The 13,869-nt window shown below is 42.4% G+C and overlaps 1 protein-coding gene across 2 annotated transcripts in view; it reads left to right on the forward strand.

The window, feature by feature from the left end:
- The window catches only part of LOC128692024 (uncharacterized), a 93,605-nt gene that overhangs the window by 58,987 nt on the left and 20,749 nt on the right, over nucleotides 1-13,869 (forward strand). For both annotated transcript variants that reach the window (XM_070085092.1, XM_070085093.1), the window contains exon 5: nucleotides 11,167-11,325. In XM_070085092.1, coding sequence (XP_069941193.1) covers nucleotides 11,167-11,325 — 159 coding nt within the window. The remainder of the gene's footprint in view (nucleotides 1-11,166; nucleotides 11,326-13,869) is intronic.

Consider the following 13,869-nt stretch of genomic DNA (forward strand, 5'->3'; position numbering starts at 1 on the left):
GGTACACTAAGAGAAAACACCATAAGTGTCCGGGGCCCAAAACTGTTCAACAGCCTCCCATCAAGCATTAGGGGAATTGCCAATAAACCCCTGGCTGCCTTCAAGAGAGAGCTGGACAGATACCTAGTCAGTGCCGGATCAGCCGGGCTGTGGCTCGTACGTCGGACTGCGTGCGGCCAGCAGTAACAGCCTAGTTGATCAGGCCCTGATCCATCGGGAGGCCTGGTCATGGACCGGGCCGCGGGGGCGTTGATCCCCGGAATAACCTCCAGGTAACCTCCAGGTATACCCACGCATGTCTATTGTGTCATCACAGCAACACCTGTCTGATTATTGTGCCATCACAGCCACACCTGGCCGCTGTACTCCTGCATATTTACCTTCCTTATATTGCTGGTAAAATATATCGACAAATGCATATAAATACATATGAATAATAAATTATATGATTTTTTATGTGGGCGAAACATCAAGGTCGCTGGTGTGCGAAATATCTCAGGAAAATATGATGAACGATACGATACGATAGGACTCACAGGTAAGGACCCACGAGGGGCGAGGGGCAAGTGGGGACAGTGCGAAGAATAGATGGTGAGAGGAATGTCTTGAGTCGAAGAGAGAAGAGTCAGGACTAGACCCAACTGCTAAGCCTGGATAAACAATGACGAAGACGACATAGAAGACAGCAGGAACTCTGCAGGTGCTGACTGCAACTTGCTGGATGGTAGATTGCTGCATCTTGATGTTGATTGGCGGCTGGCAGAAGCTGGAGGCGTGGTCAAGGGAGGCTAGCTTCTTGATTGGTCAGGTGTCGTTATAGTGTGAGTCAGGAGTTACTTCATTTCTTCAGTGTTGGAGGCATTCCTTATGTTGTGCAATTGTTGGTAGGAAACGATGAGTAGTCTTGTAATCTTGGGTCGAAATGCTGGGTCGGCTTGTAACTGGTCAAAGGTCATCTTGAGTGTTGTGAAGGAGCAGTGGGTTCCTCGACGATTTGTAAACTTGACTGTTCTGTCGTGTAATTTCTCGTACAAAGTGTCGACATTCATGGTGGGTTCTTGGTCAGGAGTCGTATAAAAAGTTATATCTTTCCAGTGTAGGTATTGATCTCGGTGTTGGTCTTCTGTATTAATACGTCGAGTGATGACTTGTGAGGTTTTTGTTGGTGGTTGCAGCATTGGAGGTTCATTCAATGTTGTCTTCACTACCGAGTGTGTAGAAGACTGTGGTGGAATCGTGGCTTCTGATTGGTCCATTTGAGCAGCGGTGAGTGGAGGCGAAGGAATATCTGCGCCGCCACGACGAGCCAATCGACGAATAGGAGACGTTTTAGTGACGTCACTAGGTGTTGGTGGTGTTGTAGCTGCTGGCTCAGCGGTGGTAATTAGTTCCTTGGTGAATTTTAGTATTTCTTCCGAAGGTGGAGATGCTGGGAATTTGAATGATGGCATATTATTTAATGCAAATACCTCGTTGATGGTAGAGTTAAAGGATCCAGGTACAGCCATGTTCTGCATGTGAGAATATAGTAAACAGTAGTGGATCTTGGTTACGTTACATGTTGGAGGAGTGATGATGGTGGAGGCTGGCTGAGTAGATGCTTGAAGTAATTTTGTAGTGTTTGCTTGTATCTTTGCAATTGCTGCATACGTTGGAGTGTTGCTTGTAGGTTTTTTCTTTGCTTTTCTGCATCTTGTGTTTTCTTCATAATATCCTTTCTTGTAGGACATTTTGCTGCCAGTGTATGGTGGTCATTACTCTTGCAGTTTAAGCACGCTGGTTGAGGTGGAGCAGCAGCGGTACAGGAACTGAAGGTGTGTCCCTCACTACCACATGTAGTGCAGAACTTCTTGTCTTTTACTGGACATGCTTTGGTGGTGTGATGGTATGAATAACAGTTCCAGCAATGTTGGATGTAGTGGTATCTCTCTGCTTCAATGTAGGTAGGACTGATGTAGTAGTAGTAGACAGCAAGACCTTTCAGAGCAGTGGCAGCCATGTTGACGTCGGTGAAGGTGACCTTGAGCATGGACGTTGCATTTGGGATTTTCGTAATGCTGTCAACAGTAGCCCAAGTATTTTGCGTCTCGATGGATGACTTGAGTTCAACAGTTGATTGAGAAGTCAGAATCTTGTCAAGTTTTTTAAGGAATACTGATTTCCTTGCCCTGAGGGCAGGAGATGATGCAACAGTAAACCCTTGAGCAGTAAGAGTAGTGGTGGCTTCTGTAGTGAGTAGCTTCTCTGCTTCAGCATCATCGTGACACACAACAATGAATGCTTCTTTCAGTGACAATATGGTGTTGAATTTTACTTGCAGTGCTCCCTGAACAATAGTTGCAAGAGCAATCTTCGTTGAATCATCAACGGTATTCGGTATCCAGACAAGAGCTTTGGTGAGATGGGTAAGGAAGGATGGGTAAGGATAGAAATTTTGGAAAAGGGTGGGAGGGGGGAGAGAGGTAGGATATAAAAGGTAAGTGGCCCAACCACTTTGGTGTAATTTAAAAAGTGTACGTGAAATGATAAGATATTCTTTAAGAGGTATAAGACTAACCCATCAGTCACATAGATATAACAGAATATAAGTACATGACTCTGAATTGGTAGTAATTATACAAGTTGCGTTCCAACGAATACAAGTCAAGTGCTTCCAAGCGTTCCCAGTAGTTAAGGTGCTTGACAGAACTTATACGTGCAGTAAAGGATCTCTGTACACTCTCTAGATCTGCGATTTCACCTGCTTTGAATGGAGATGTTAATGTACAGCAGTATTCTAGCCTATAGAGAACAAGTGATTTGAAAAGGATCATCATGGGCTTGGCATCTCTCGTTTTGAAAGTTCTCATTATCCATCCTATCATTTTCTTTGCACGTGCGATCGTGGCACTGTTGTGATCCTTGAAAGTGAGATCCTCAGACATTACTACTCCCAGGTCCCTTACATTATTTTTCCGCTCTATTGTATGGCCGGAGTCAGTAGTATACTCTGTTCTAGTTATTATCTCCTCCAGTTTTCCATAACGGAGTAGTTGGAATTTGTCCTCATTGAACATCATATTGTTTGCCGTTGTTTCATTGTGGGAGAGTCATTCTTTGAGTCCTGTGAGGAGGAGTATTGATGGTATAATCCGTGGTATTTACCACTTGTATAGGATGTTCTCTATCTGGCATGTATAGTTCTTGCATTGTATAGAGTTGTTTCTTTTTTAGGGTGTCAAGGCGTACATTTATGGCAGGAATATCTTGTTGTATGTGTAAATCTGCCATTTTAACTCTGTCTCTCCTCCTGGTATCGGTAATAAACCGAAGAGCTCTATTCTGGACCCTTTGTAACCGTAACATGTTGGTCTTTGTTGTTAATGACATTGGGACACAAGGGTATTCGAGTACAGGTCTTATTAACATTTTGCACAGATGTTTTTTGACATGTTGAGGGGCTTGATTGAATCGAAAGAGACTGCTAAGACCGGCTTTGGCTATGTTGATCTTTTTAGTTACATGAGATGTTGAGTGGAGCAGCCTGTCTATTTCGTATCCCAAAATCTTGTTAGGGTTTCTAATGGCTACAGGTGTACCTCTGATGGAGATACCTCCTTTATCTTCAATTGTTTATGCAAAACATCCTATCGTGCTAACAAGGACCTTGTCAGGATTAGTCGTAATTCTCCACTTCTTTTCCCAATTAGATGTTCGACTAAGTTCAATATTCATTTTTTCTATGACTCTCTCATACTTGTATTTTCCTGTTACCGGAGCTGATGAGACGACATGAATAACATCATCTGCAAACTGTCACAATCGTGTCACCAAACTCTGGTTGAGGAAGGTCATTCACATAAATGTTGAACAGAAGTGGACTGACACCAGCCGTCGGTATAAAAGGCTCTGTCGACCTGCCATGAAAGGTGGGAATGATTTTTCTTTGAGTTAAGAAATTATAAATTACTCTGAGGAAAGTCCAGTTATGGTCTGGTAGGTCAATGAGTTTGTATATAAGGCCATCATGCCATAAGCTATCAAAAGCTTTATGAACATCTCTGGTGGCAATTAAGGCAAGATTCCCCTGATGTTTTAGACTTGCTACAGTATCAAAAATAACATTTATTGCATGATTGGTACCTCTATGTGTTCTAAAGCCAAATTGTTTTTCAGTAAAAAAGTGATTAAACTCCATATAGTAGTTCAATCTGTTGGAAATGACCTTCTCAAGAACTTTTCCAGTGACTTCAAGTAAAGATATAGGTCTATAGTTCCCAGGTTGGTGAATGTCTTTATTGGGCTTACCTAGAAAGATCATCCTAGCAGTCTTAAAAACCACTGGAAAATGTCCTGATGCCAAGATGGCATTAAAGATATTTACCAAAGACTGTTTACAATTTCTGGGAAGGAACTTTATTTATTTCATTGTTATTCCAGAGAGGCCAGGGGCTCTATTACGCATTCTTCCAATAACCTGACTCATCTCTAGTAATGTAATAGGTCTAGTAAGCGGGTGGGTATCTTCAAGAGTTGAAGTATCGATGGAAGGTAGTGGTTGTAGATCATCCAAGTTCTCATCTCTCCATTCATTTACCAACTGATAATGATTATTGTTAAATTGACGAATGTTATTGTGGGAGAGAATTTTCTCCCATACATCACCCATCAAATTAGCCTGGTCTTGTGGATCGTCAAGTTTAATTTCAACTTCTTCATCATCCTCATCAGTGAAGGTATGAACTAGGTAGTTAGGAGCCTTGTGCTTTGCCCCTAAAAGTTGTCGGATCTTACTCCAAAATTTTGCTGGTTCACGTTTATACTGATTAGCTTGAAGAACTAGCAATTTCCATAAGTCCCGTTTGTGATGACTAATCATGTTAATTAATGCTTGCCTTAATCGGTGCAGTGTAGCTACTGGTGGTTGTCGCGTTTGAAGATGCCTTCGACATTCTGCTTGATAATTTCTTAAACTGTCTCTAATTTCTCTAGTAGGTTTATATTGTTGGTATATCTTTGTGGAAGCTAATTGACAAGTTGCATTAGTAGCTTCATTTATTCGATTATGCAGAGACCTGATTGCATCATCAATTGCAGTGGAAGGTAGATTTTCCAATGACACAATTTCATCGTCACCCAGAAATGCCCTGAAAGGGTCAAATCCTAGGGTGTTAAGATTGGGTTTAGGAGTTACAGGTATTCTAAATGGAGTAGTTTGTAGTTGTATTATAACAGGGATATGGTCAGATCCTACGTTTCCACCAGGAGATATACGACAGTGGAAGATGTCACAGTCTCTGTTTGTCAGTACTATATCTGGTGTCCCTGGATGAGGTCCAATGTACGATTTAAAGAATGGGCCTTGAAATGACAAGTTTCTAGCTGTCATGATATTAAAGAGTTGTTTTCCTTTTAAGTCACCCAGTGGAACACCAGCTCCACAGTTGAAGAGGGCAGGGTGATGAGCATTAAAATCTCCCGCTAGAATTGTTGGAATATTTCTGCTTAATATCCTATGTAGAGGAATTGACTCTATATATTGTTGTCTCGGGGGAAAATATCCAGTTGCTATCACTAGTTGTCCATGAGACGTTGTCATTTCTATTGCAAGAATGTTATCTTCATCAACATGAATATTTTTAAATGTATAGCCTAATTTAACTAAGATGGCTACACCACTAAATGGTCCACTCGATTTCTCCACAGTAGAGTAACCACGTAATTTAATATGTTGATCAACTCTTGCAGCTGTCTCGTTCAAAAGTATAACATCGGGATTGTAATTATGTAGTTCAACCTCAAGAAGGTAACGGTTATTAAAGAAATGTTGAACATTAAGTTGGAAAATTGTAATCCCCATTATTTCTTGCACTTCGCTCATGTACTGCGGTCTGAACGCCTGCAAGTAATGTCACGTGTTGTATCCACACTATCCCTGCTGGACTCGTCAAGGGGAGGAGGGAACTTTTGCGTAGGTGCTTGTGTATTAAAAATGCCATACTCTTCACTAGAGGTGGTAATATTAACAGACTCGTTAGAATCGTTAGAGTCATCATCAGAAAACTGAGGTATGATATTCCCAGTTACAGGAAGCAGAGGCTCGTGAGAGTTAATGGGAGACTGAGGAGGCTCCGAGGAAAAATTAGGTAGGCCAGGTGAGTTATCCTGGGAAAGCTCCTGTTCAACAGGATCAGCTTCAATAGCAGGAAAGTAGGCACCAATTTCTGGGGCATTGTTATGTTCAGGTGTTGACTTATCGGGTTGAGGGGAGTTGACAACCTGGGTATGCGAGGTGGGCGATCCCTGAGCCAGGGATGACTTAGGCTTATTTTTAGATGTAGAGTAGGGTACCTACTTCTTGTTATGAGAAGGCTGGGTCATAATAGCCTTCACATTTTCTGGGATAGTGATGGGAGTGATCCCATTAGCCATTAACAGATCATTTAAAACCTGAGAGCAGAGTTGAATGTCACCACCTGCTATGTCTTTGGCCATCATATACATTAGTTGTGCTCTCGTCATATCCCCGGCTGTGGATACCTGAGACATAGATGAGACTGAACCTTGTTGTTGCGTTTGTGTATGTTGTAGGTGAGGGTTAGATTGGGGCGCTCCAAGAGGGGTAGAATTCCAAACATTGGAACCATTGGTAGAGACCTGAGGAGTCCCACTTGATCCAGGCAGAGCTGGGAAGGAAGTTTGGGACATCGTTGGTGGTGCCTGGGGAGTGGTCTTCTTTGAAGTGGACAGTTTCTTGGCTTCAATAATTTTCTGCATTTCCTTTTTCCTTTCAGGACAAATAGCAGAAACAGCATGATGTTTTCCGTTGCAGAGGACACATTTGGGTGTATTTTTATTATTACAATCTCGATAAGAATGTTGGCCAGAGCAAATGCTACAAATTTGCCCTTGAGTACTGCATTTGTTGGTGTTATGACCAAAGGCATAACATTTAAAACATTGTGTCACACTGACAAATCGTTCAAGAGAGATTTGGTCAGATGTACATCTGGTGCCAAAACATTTGAAGCCATTTTGACACACAAGTTTGGCCTCCTCAGGTGTCTCAAGTATTAACTTTAAGGTTACCTTGTTGTTGTTAGGATTAGAGAATTTATGTGCTTCTACAGCCCTAAATTCAGAATTCTCTTTATTAATGTCCTCAACAATTTCATTCACTGTGCTATGTTTCATGAAACTGTTGATTCTGGCCACAAACACAGTCCTCTGAGCTTGATAGCTCTCAGGTGCAACTGGGGTAACACCAGAAGTCTTCAGTTTTTCAAGCACATCATGCTTCAGCAGTTGAAGTAACTCTTTTTCCGAAGAGAGGAGAAGTACTGCTCCAGCGTGGGTTTGAAAAACATCCACTGGAGCAACAGTTGAGTTCGAGCAAATACATGTTAGAATTTCTTTCATTAACATTTGATTTCCATCAATACGTAATCTTACACGTATCCTCGCCATGATGTCTAGGAAGGAACATCTGGCAGAGGAGTTTCTTAACAAAAAGGGATCTTTCCTTAATGTTAATCTAACATCCTATTTCAGCTGACTTATGAAGGTCAGCCCCAAAGATAGCCTACCCTCGAGTAGTGAGGGGAAAGGGCCCAAGGCAAAGATCGGCCGGATTTTAAAAAACCACACGGGCTACCGGATGGTCAAAATGCCTTGTGTTAACTCGCCAAAGCGAAGTTGCCGAAAAAGAAGAAGATAGGAAAGTCAGAAGGATAGCAATGTATGTAGTGTGTTAGTGTGTGGGCCAGTGTTGATGTTTGGGTGAGGGGAGGATGGGGAAGGATGGGGGGATGGGGATGAGAGGGGTGAACAAGCAAGCAGGTCACCGCCTTACCCTCTTGGTGGGATGGGGCTCGAAGTGACTGCAAGCAAGTTTCCTCTCAGCTCTGGTGAAGAACTACTCAGGATAACCCAAGAAAAATCTCGAGCAACAGTGTTCAGAGTTGCTCAGCTGAAGAGCAGGAACGACGACGTCTTCTCTCCACGGTGGCTGGGCTGCTTCTCCTTTTTCCATCAACGGTACCATTTGTTGATTTGATCTTGACACGATTTGCGTAGCTCATCGTGTAAGTCAAGGCAAAGACGACGCTGGTAAAGGTTCCCCTCCCCAACGGGGATCGTAGGGAGACAGAGTAAGTAAGGAGAGCTGCTATAATCTGCCTGGGCGAGAGTCAAGAGCAGAATCTAAGCCTTTTAAGTCTAGTCTCCTCTTGCTCTTCTAGTCTTAAGTAGAGCAGAATAGTGTCCAGTCTAAGTCCTTATATGATGAACGGAATACCAAGTCTCCTTCACGTATTGATAGTAATGAAGAATTGAAGTCTACGCTGTGTAATGATGTGAATCTATGCTAGCTTGGTATACCAGCGTGGTACACAAAAATGGCTTGGTATAATAGCTTGGTATACCAGCATGGTATACTATAATGGCTTGGTATAATAGCTTGGTATACCAGCGTGGTATACTATAATGGCTGGTATAATAGCTTGGTATACCAGCGTGGTATACTATAATGGCTTGGTATAATAGCTTGGTATACCAGCGTGATATACTATAATGGCTTGGTATAATAGCTTGGTATACCAGCGTGGTATACTATACTGGTCAGAGAAATAGCAAACATCAAACTTAAGCTAAAGGAATCTTATAGGAGTCAGGAATCGCGGGAAGAACTAAAAGCCATAAATGAAATCGAAAGAAACCCAAAGTATTTCTTCTCCTATGCCAAATCAAAGTCGAGAACAACGTCCAGTATTGGGCCCCTACTTAAACAAGATGGGTCCTACACAGATGACAGCAAGGAAATGAGTGCGCTACTCAAGTCTCAATATGACTCAGTTTTTAGCAAGCCGCTAACCAGACTGAGAGTCGAAGATCAAAATGAATTTTTCATGAGAGAGCCACAGAATTTGGTTAACACAAGCCTATCTGATGTTATCCTGACGCCAAATGACTTCGAACAGGCGATAAATGACATGCCCATGCACTCTGCCCCAGGGCCAGACTCATGGAACTCCGTGTTCATCAAGAACTGCAAGAAGCCCCTATCACGAGCCTTTACCATCCTATGGAGAGGGAGCATGGACATGGGGGTCGTCCCACAGTTACCAAAAACAACAGACAGCCCCACTCCACAAAGGGGGCAGTAAAGCAACAGCAAAGAGCTACAGACCGATAGCACTAACATCCCATATCATAAAAAACTTTGAAAGGGTCCTAAGAAGCAAGATCACCACCCATCTAGAAACCCATCAGTTACACAACCCAGGGCAACATGGGTTTAGAACAGGTCGCTCCTGTCTGTCTCAACTATTGGATCACTACGACAAGGTCCTAGATGCACTAGAAGACAAAAAGAATGCAGATATAATATATACAGACTTTGCAAAAGCCTTCGACAAGTGTGACCATGGCGTAATAGCGCACAAAATGCGTGCTAAAGGAACAACAGGAAAAGTCGGTCGATGGGTCTATAATTTCCTCACTAACAGAACACAGAGAGTAGTAGTCAACAGAGTAAAGTCCGAGGCAGCTACGGTAAAAAGCTCTGTTCCACAAGGCACAGTACTCGCTCCCATCTTGTTCCTCATCCTCATATGTGACATAGACAAGGATGTCAGCCACAGCACCGTGTCTTCCTTTGCAGATGACACCCGAATCTGCATGACAGTGTCTTCCATTGCAGACACTGCAAGACTCCAAGCGGACATCAACCAAATCTTTCAGTGGGCTGCAGAAAACAATATGAAGTTCAACGATGAGAAATTTCAATTACTCAGATATGGTAAACACGAGGAAATTAAATCTTCATCAGAGTACAAAACAAATTCTGGCCACAAAATAGAGTGAAACACCAACGTCAAAGACCTGGGAGTGATCATGTCGGAGGATTTCACCTTCAAGGACCATAACATTGTATCAACCGCATCTGCTAGAAAAATGACAGGATGGATAATGAGAACCTTCAAAACTAGGGATGCCAAGCCCATGATGACACTCTTCAGGTCACTTGTTCTATCTAGGCTAGAATATTGCTGCACACTAACAGCACCTTTCAAGGCAGGTGAAATTGCTGACCTAGAAAATGTACAGAGAACCTTCAAGGCGCGCATAACGGAGATAAAACACCTCACTTACTGGGAACGCTTGAGGTTCCTGAACCTGTATTCCCTGGAACGCAGGCGGGAGAGATACATGATTATATACACCTGAAAAATCCTAGAGGGACTAGTACCGAACTTGCACACGAAAATCACTCACTACGAAAGCAAAAGACTTGGCAGACGATGCAACATCCCCCCAATGAAAAGCAGGGGTGTCACTAGCACGTTAAGAGACCATACAATAAGTGTCAGGGGCCCGAGACTGTTCAAGTGCCTCCCAGCATACATAAGGGGGATTGCCAACAGACCCCTGGCAGTCTTCAAGCTGGCACTGGACAAGCGCCTAAAATCGGTTCCTGATCAGCCGGGCTGTGGCTCGTACGTTGGTTTGCGTGCAGCCAGCAGTAACAGCCTGGTTGATCAGGCTCTGATCCACCAGGAGGCCTGGTCACAGACCGGGCCGCGGGGGCGTTGACCCCCGGAACTCTCTCCAAGTAAACTCCAGGTTGGTATACCAGCATGGTATACTATAATGGCTTGGTATAATAGCTTGATATACCAGCGTGGTATACTATAATGACTTGGTATAAGAGTTTGGTATACCAGTGTGAAATGCTATACTTTCTGCCTAATTTCTGCGTGTTGCTCCACGGAAGTTTACTGTTGCGGATCCGGTGAAGAGCTCTTGATCCACCCTTCCACATCCTTGGATCAAACCTGCTTACCTCCCATTCCCCTCCCCCCTCCAGGCGCTGTACGAACTCTACGGGTTTAACGCTTCCTATATAAGCAGCGGCTTAATAATGCTCAAGGAGGATCTAGAAATTTACATGAGTGTCCCCTCCGAATTGTGGGTTACTTGTGAACTGTTTCAGCCACGGTATTGTGGGTTTCCCGTGCATTGTTCCAGCCACGGTATTGGGGGTTACCCGTGCATTGTTCCAGCCGCGGTATTGGGGGTTACCCGTGCATTGTTCCGGCCACGGCATTGTGACTTTCATTGTTCATGTCTTTCGTGTGGGTGGAAGAGGTTTCATGTTACAGTGATCATCTCCTCATCTCTCCCCAGGAGCAGTTTGGAGGTAAGCCTCCGGCACCCGTTGACGGTATCAAGTTTGTCTGTCTGGACCACAGGTTCAACATCAAACCGGGCAACTGTACTGTCTTCTCCTTCGGCATCAACAACGAGTGGTCTTTCGAGGACGATTTTGCAAAATTCGGCTGTAAGGTGAGAATGTTTATAAGAGAGTTTGTACGGTCTTTCCTTGTTGGTTGAAGCTTCGGTTCCTCCTGGACTATTATCGAGCTCGGAATAGACCTAAACGTCAAAAATTTGAGACATAGTTGTGAACTGTTCCAGGAACTGTGTTGTCAGTTGTTCAGAAACTGTGTTGTGTATTGTTTCAGGAAATATGTTGTGAATTGTTCTTTGTTGCATTTATGAATGCCATGAATAACGTATCAGCGTACTTCCAGCGAGGAATATATTTTTAGATTAGTGTGACAAATAGACATACCACAAACTGTAATGTGGGGATAAGTTAAATTGGTATATATCATAGATGTAAGCCTGGTGCCGTTCAACTAAACTATTGGTCCATCTGCCAGTATACTTGGTGGAATTCAGGTATGATACATCAGTTACTGAGGATACAGGGCTGACTTTTGTATTAATCTTTTAAGATTCTGGTGTGTGATTCTCTTGTAATTATCATGTAAGTTTATTCTAGAACCAAAATTAAGTTTACAATTCAGTCATCTGCTGTTGTATTGTGTGTGTGTGTGTGTGTGTGTGTGTGTGTGTGTGTGTGTATATATATATATATATATATATATATATATATATATATATATATATATATATATATATATATATATATATATATATATATATATATGTAAAACTGGTCAGTTAGCAAGAACTCATTTAAAATTAAGTCCTTTCTGAAATTTTCTCTTAAACGATTAAAGATATATTTTTTTTCATTAATGTTAATGTAAAAATTTTTAATTTTCACCAAAAGAATCTTAGAAAACTTATCTAACCTTATTATAACAAGAGCAATTTATTTTAGCCTAACCCAACTAAATATATTTTAAATACGTTTACAATAATTTAGTACTTAACAAACACAATCAAATATTTTTTTTTCGTTAGGTTCAGAATGATTTTGGCGAAATTATTGCATAAACAAATTTTCACTTCTCCTATAGGGCAAGATGAGCGTTGCTATTTAAGCCAAGATCGCAAGTTCTGCCTATTCGGCACGACATAAATATATATATATATATATATATATATATATATATATATATATATATATATATATATATATATATATATATATATATATATTTATTTTTTATTATCACACCGGCCGATTCCCACCAAGGCAGGGTGGCCCGAAAAAGAAAAACTTTCACCATCATTCACTCCATCACTGTCTTGCCAGAAGGGTGCTTTACACTACAGTTTTTAAACTGCAACATTAACACCCCTCCTTCAGAGTGCAGGCACTGTACTTCCCATCTCCAGGACTCAAGTCCGGCCTGCCGGTTTCCCTGAATCCCTTCATAAATGTTACTTTGCTCACACTCCAACAGCACGTCAAGTATTAAAAACCATTTGTCTCCATTCACTCCTATCAAACACGCTCACGCATGCCTGCTGGAAGTCCAAGCCCCTCGCACACAAAACCTCCTTTACCCCCTCCCTCCAACCCTTCCTAGGCCGACCCCTACCCCGCCTTCCTTCCACTACAGACTGATACACTCTTGAAGTCATTCTGTTTTGCTCCATTCTCTCTACATGTCCGAACCACCTCAACAACCCTTCCTCAGCCCTCTGGACAACAGTTTTGGTAATCCCGCACCTCCTCCTAACTTCCAAACTACGAATTCTCTGCATTATATTCACACCACACATTGCCCTCAGACATGACATCTCCACTGCCTCCAGCCTTCTCCTCGCTGCAACATTCATCACCCACGCTTCACACCCATATAAGAGCGTTGGTAAAACTATACTCTCATACATTCCCCTCTTTGCCTCCAAGGACAAAGTTCTTTGTCTCCACAGACTCCTAAGTGCACCACTCACTCTTTTTCCCTCATCAATTCTATGATTCACCTCATCTTTCATAGACCCATCCGCTGACACGTCCACTCCCAAATATCTGAATACGTTCACCTCCTCCATACTCTCTCCCTCCAATCTGATATTCAATCTTTCATCACCTAATCTTTTTGTTATCCTCATAACCTTACTCTTTCCTGTATTCACCTTTAATTTTCTTCTTTTGCACACCCTACCAAATTCATCCACCAATCTCTGCAACTTCTCTTCAGAATCTCCCAAGAGCACAGTGTCATCAGCAAAGAGCAGCTGTGACAACTCCCACTTTGTGTGTGATTCTTTATCTTTTAACTCCACGCCTCTTGCCAAGACCCTCGCATTTACTTCTCTTACAACCCCATCTATAAATATATTAAACAACCACGGTGACATCACACATCCTTGTCTAAGGCCTACTTTTACTGGGAAAAAATTTCCCTCTTTCCTACATACTCTAACTTGAGCCTCACTATCCTCGTAAAAACTCTTCACTGCTTTCAGTAACCTACCTCCTACACCATACACTTGCAACATCTGCCACATTGCCCCCCTATCCACCCTGTCATACGCCTTTTCCAAATCCATAAATGCCACAAAGACCTCTTTAGCCTTATCTAAATACTGTTCACTTATATGTTTCACTGTAAACACCTGGTC

This window comes from Cherax quadricarinatus, chromosome 15, assembly GCF_038502225.1.
Source record: "Cherax quadricarinatus isolate ZL_2023a chromosome 15, ASM3850222v1, whole genome shotgun sequence".
NCBI classification, from domain to species: domain Eukaryota; kingdom Metazoa; phylum Arthropoda; class Malacostraca; order Decapoda; family Parastacidae; genus Cherax; species Cherax quadricarinatus.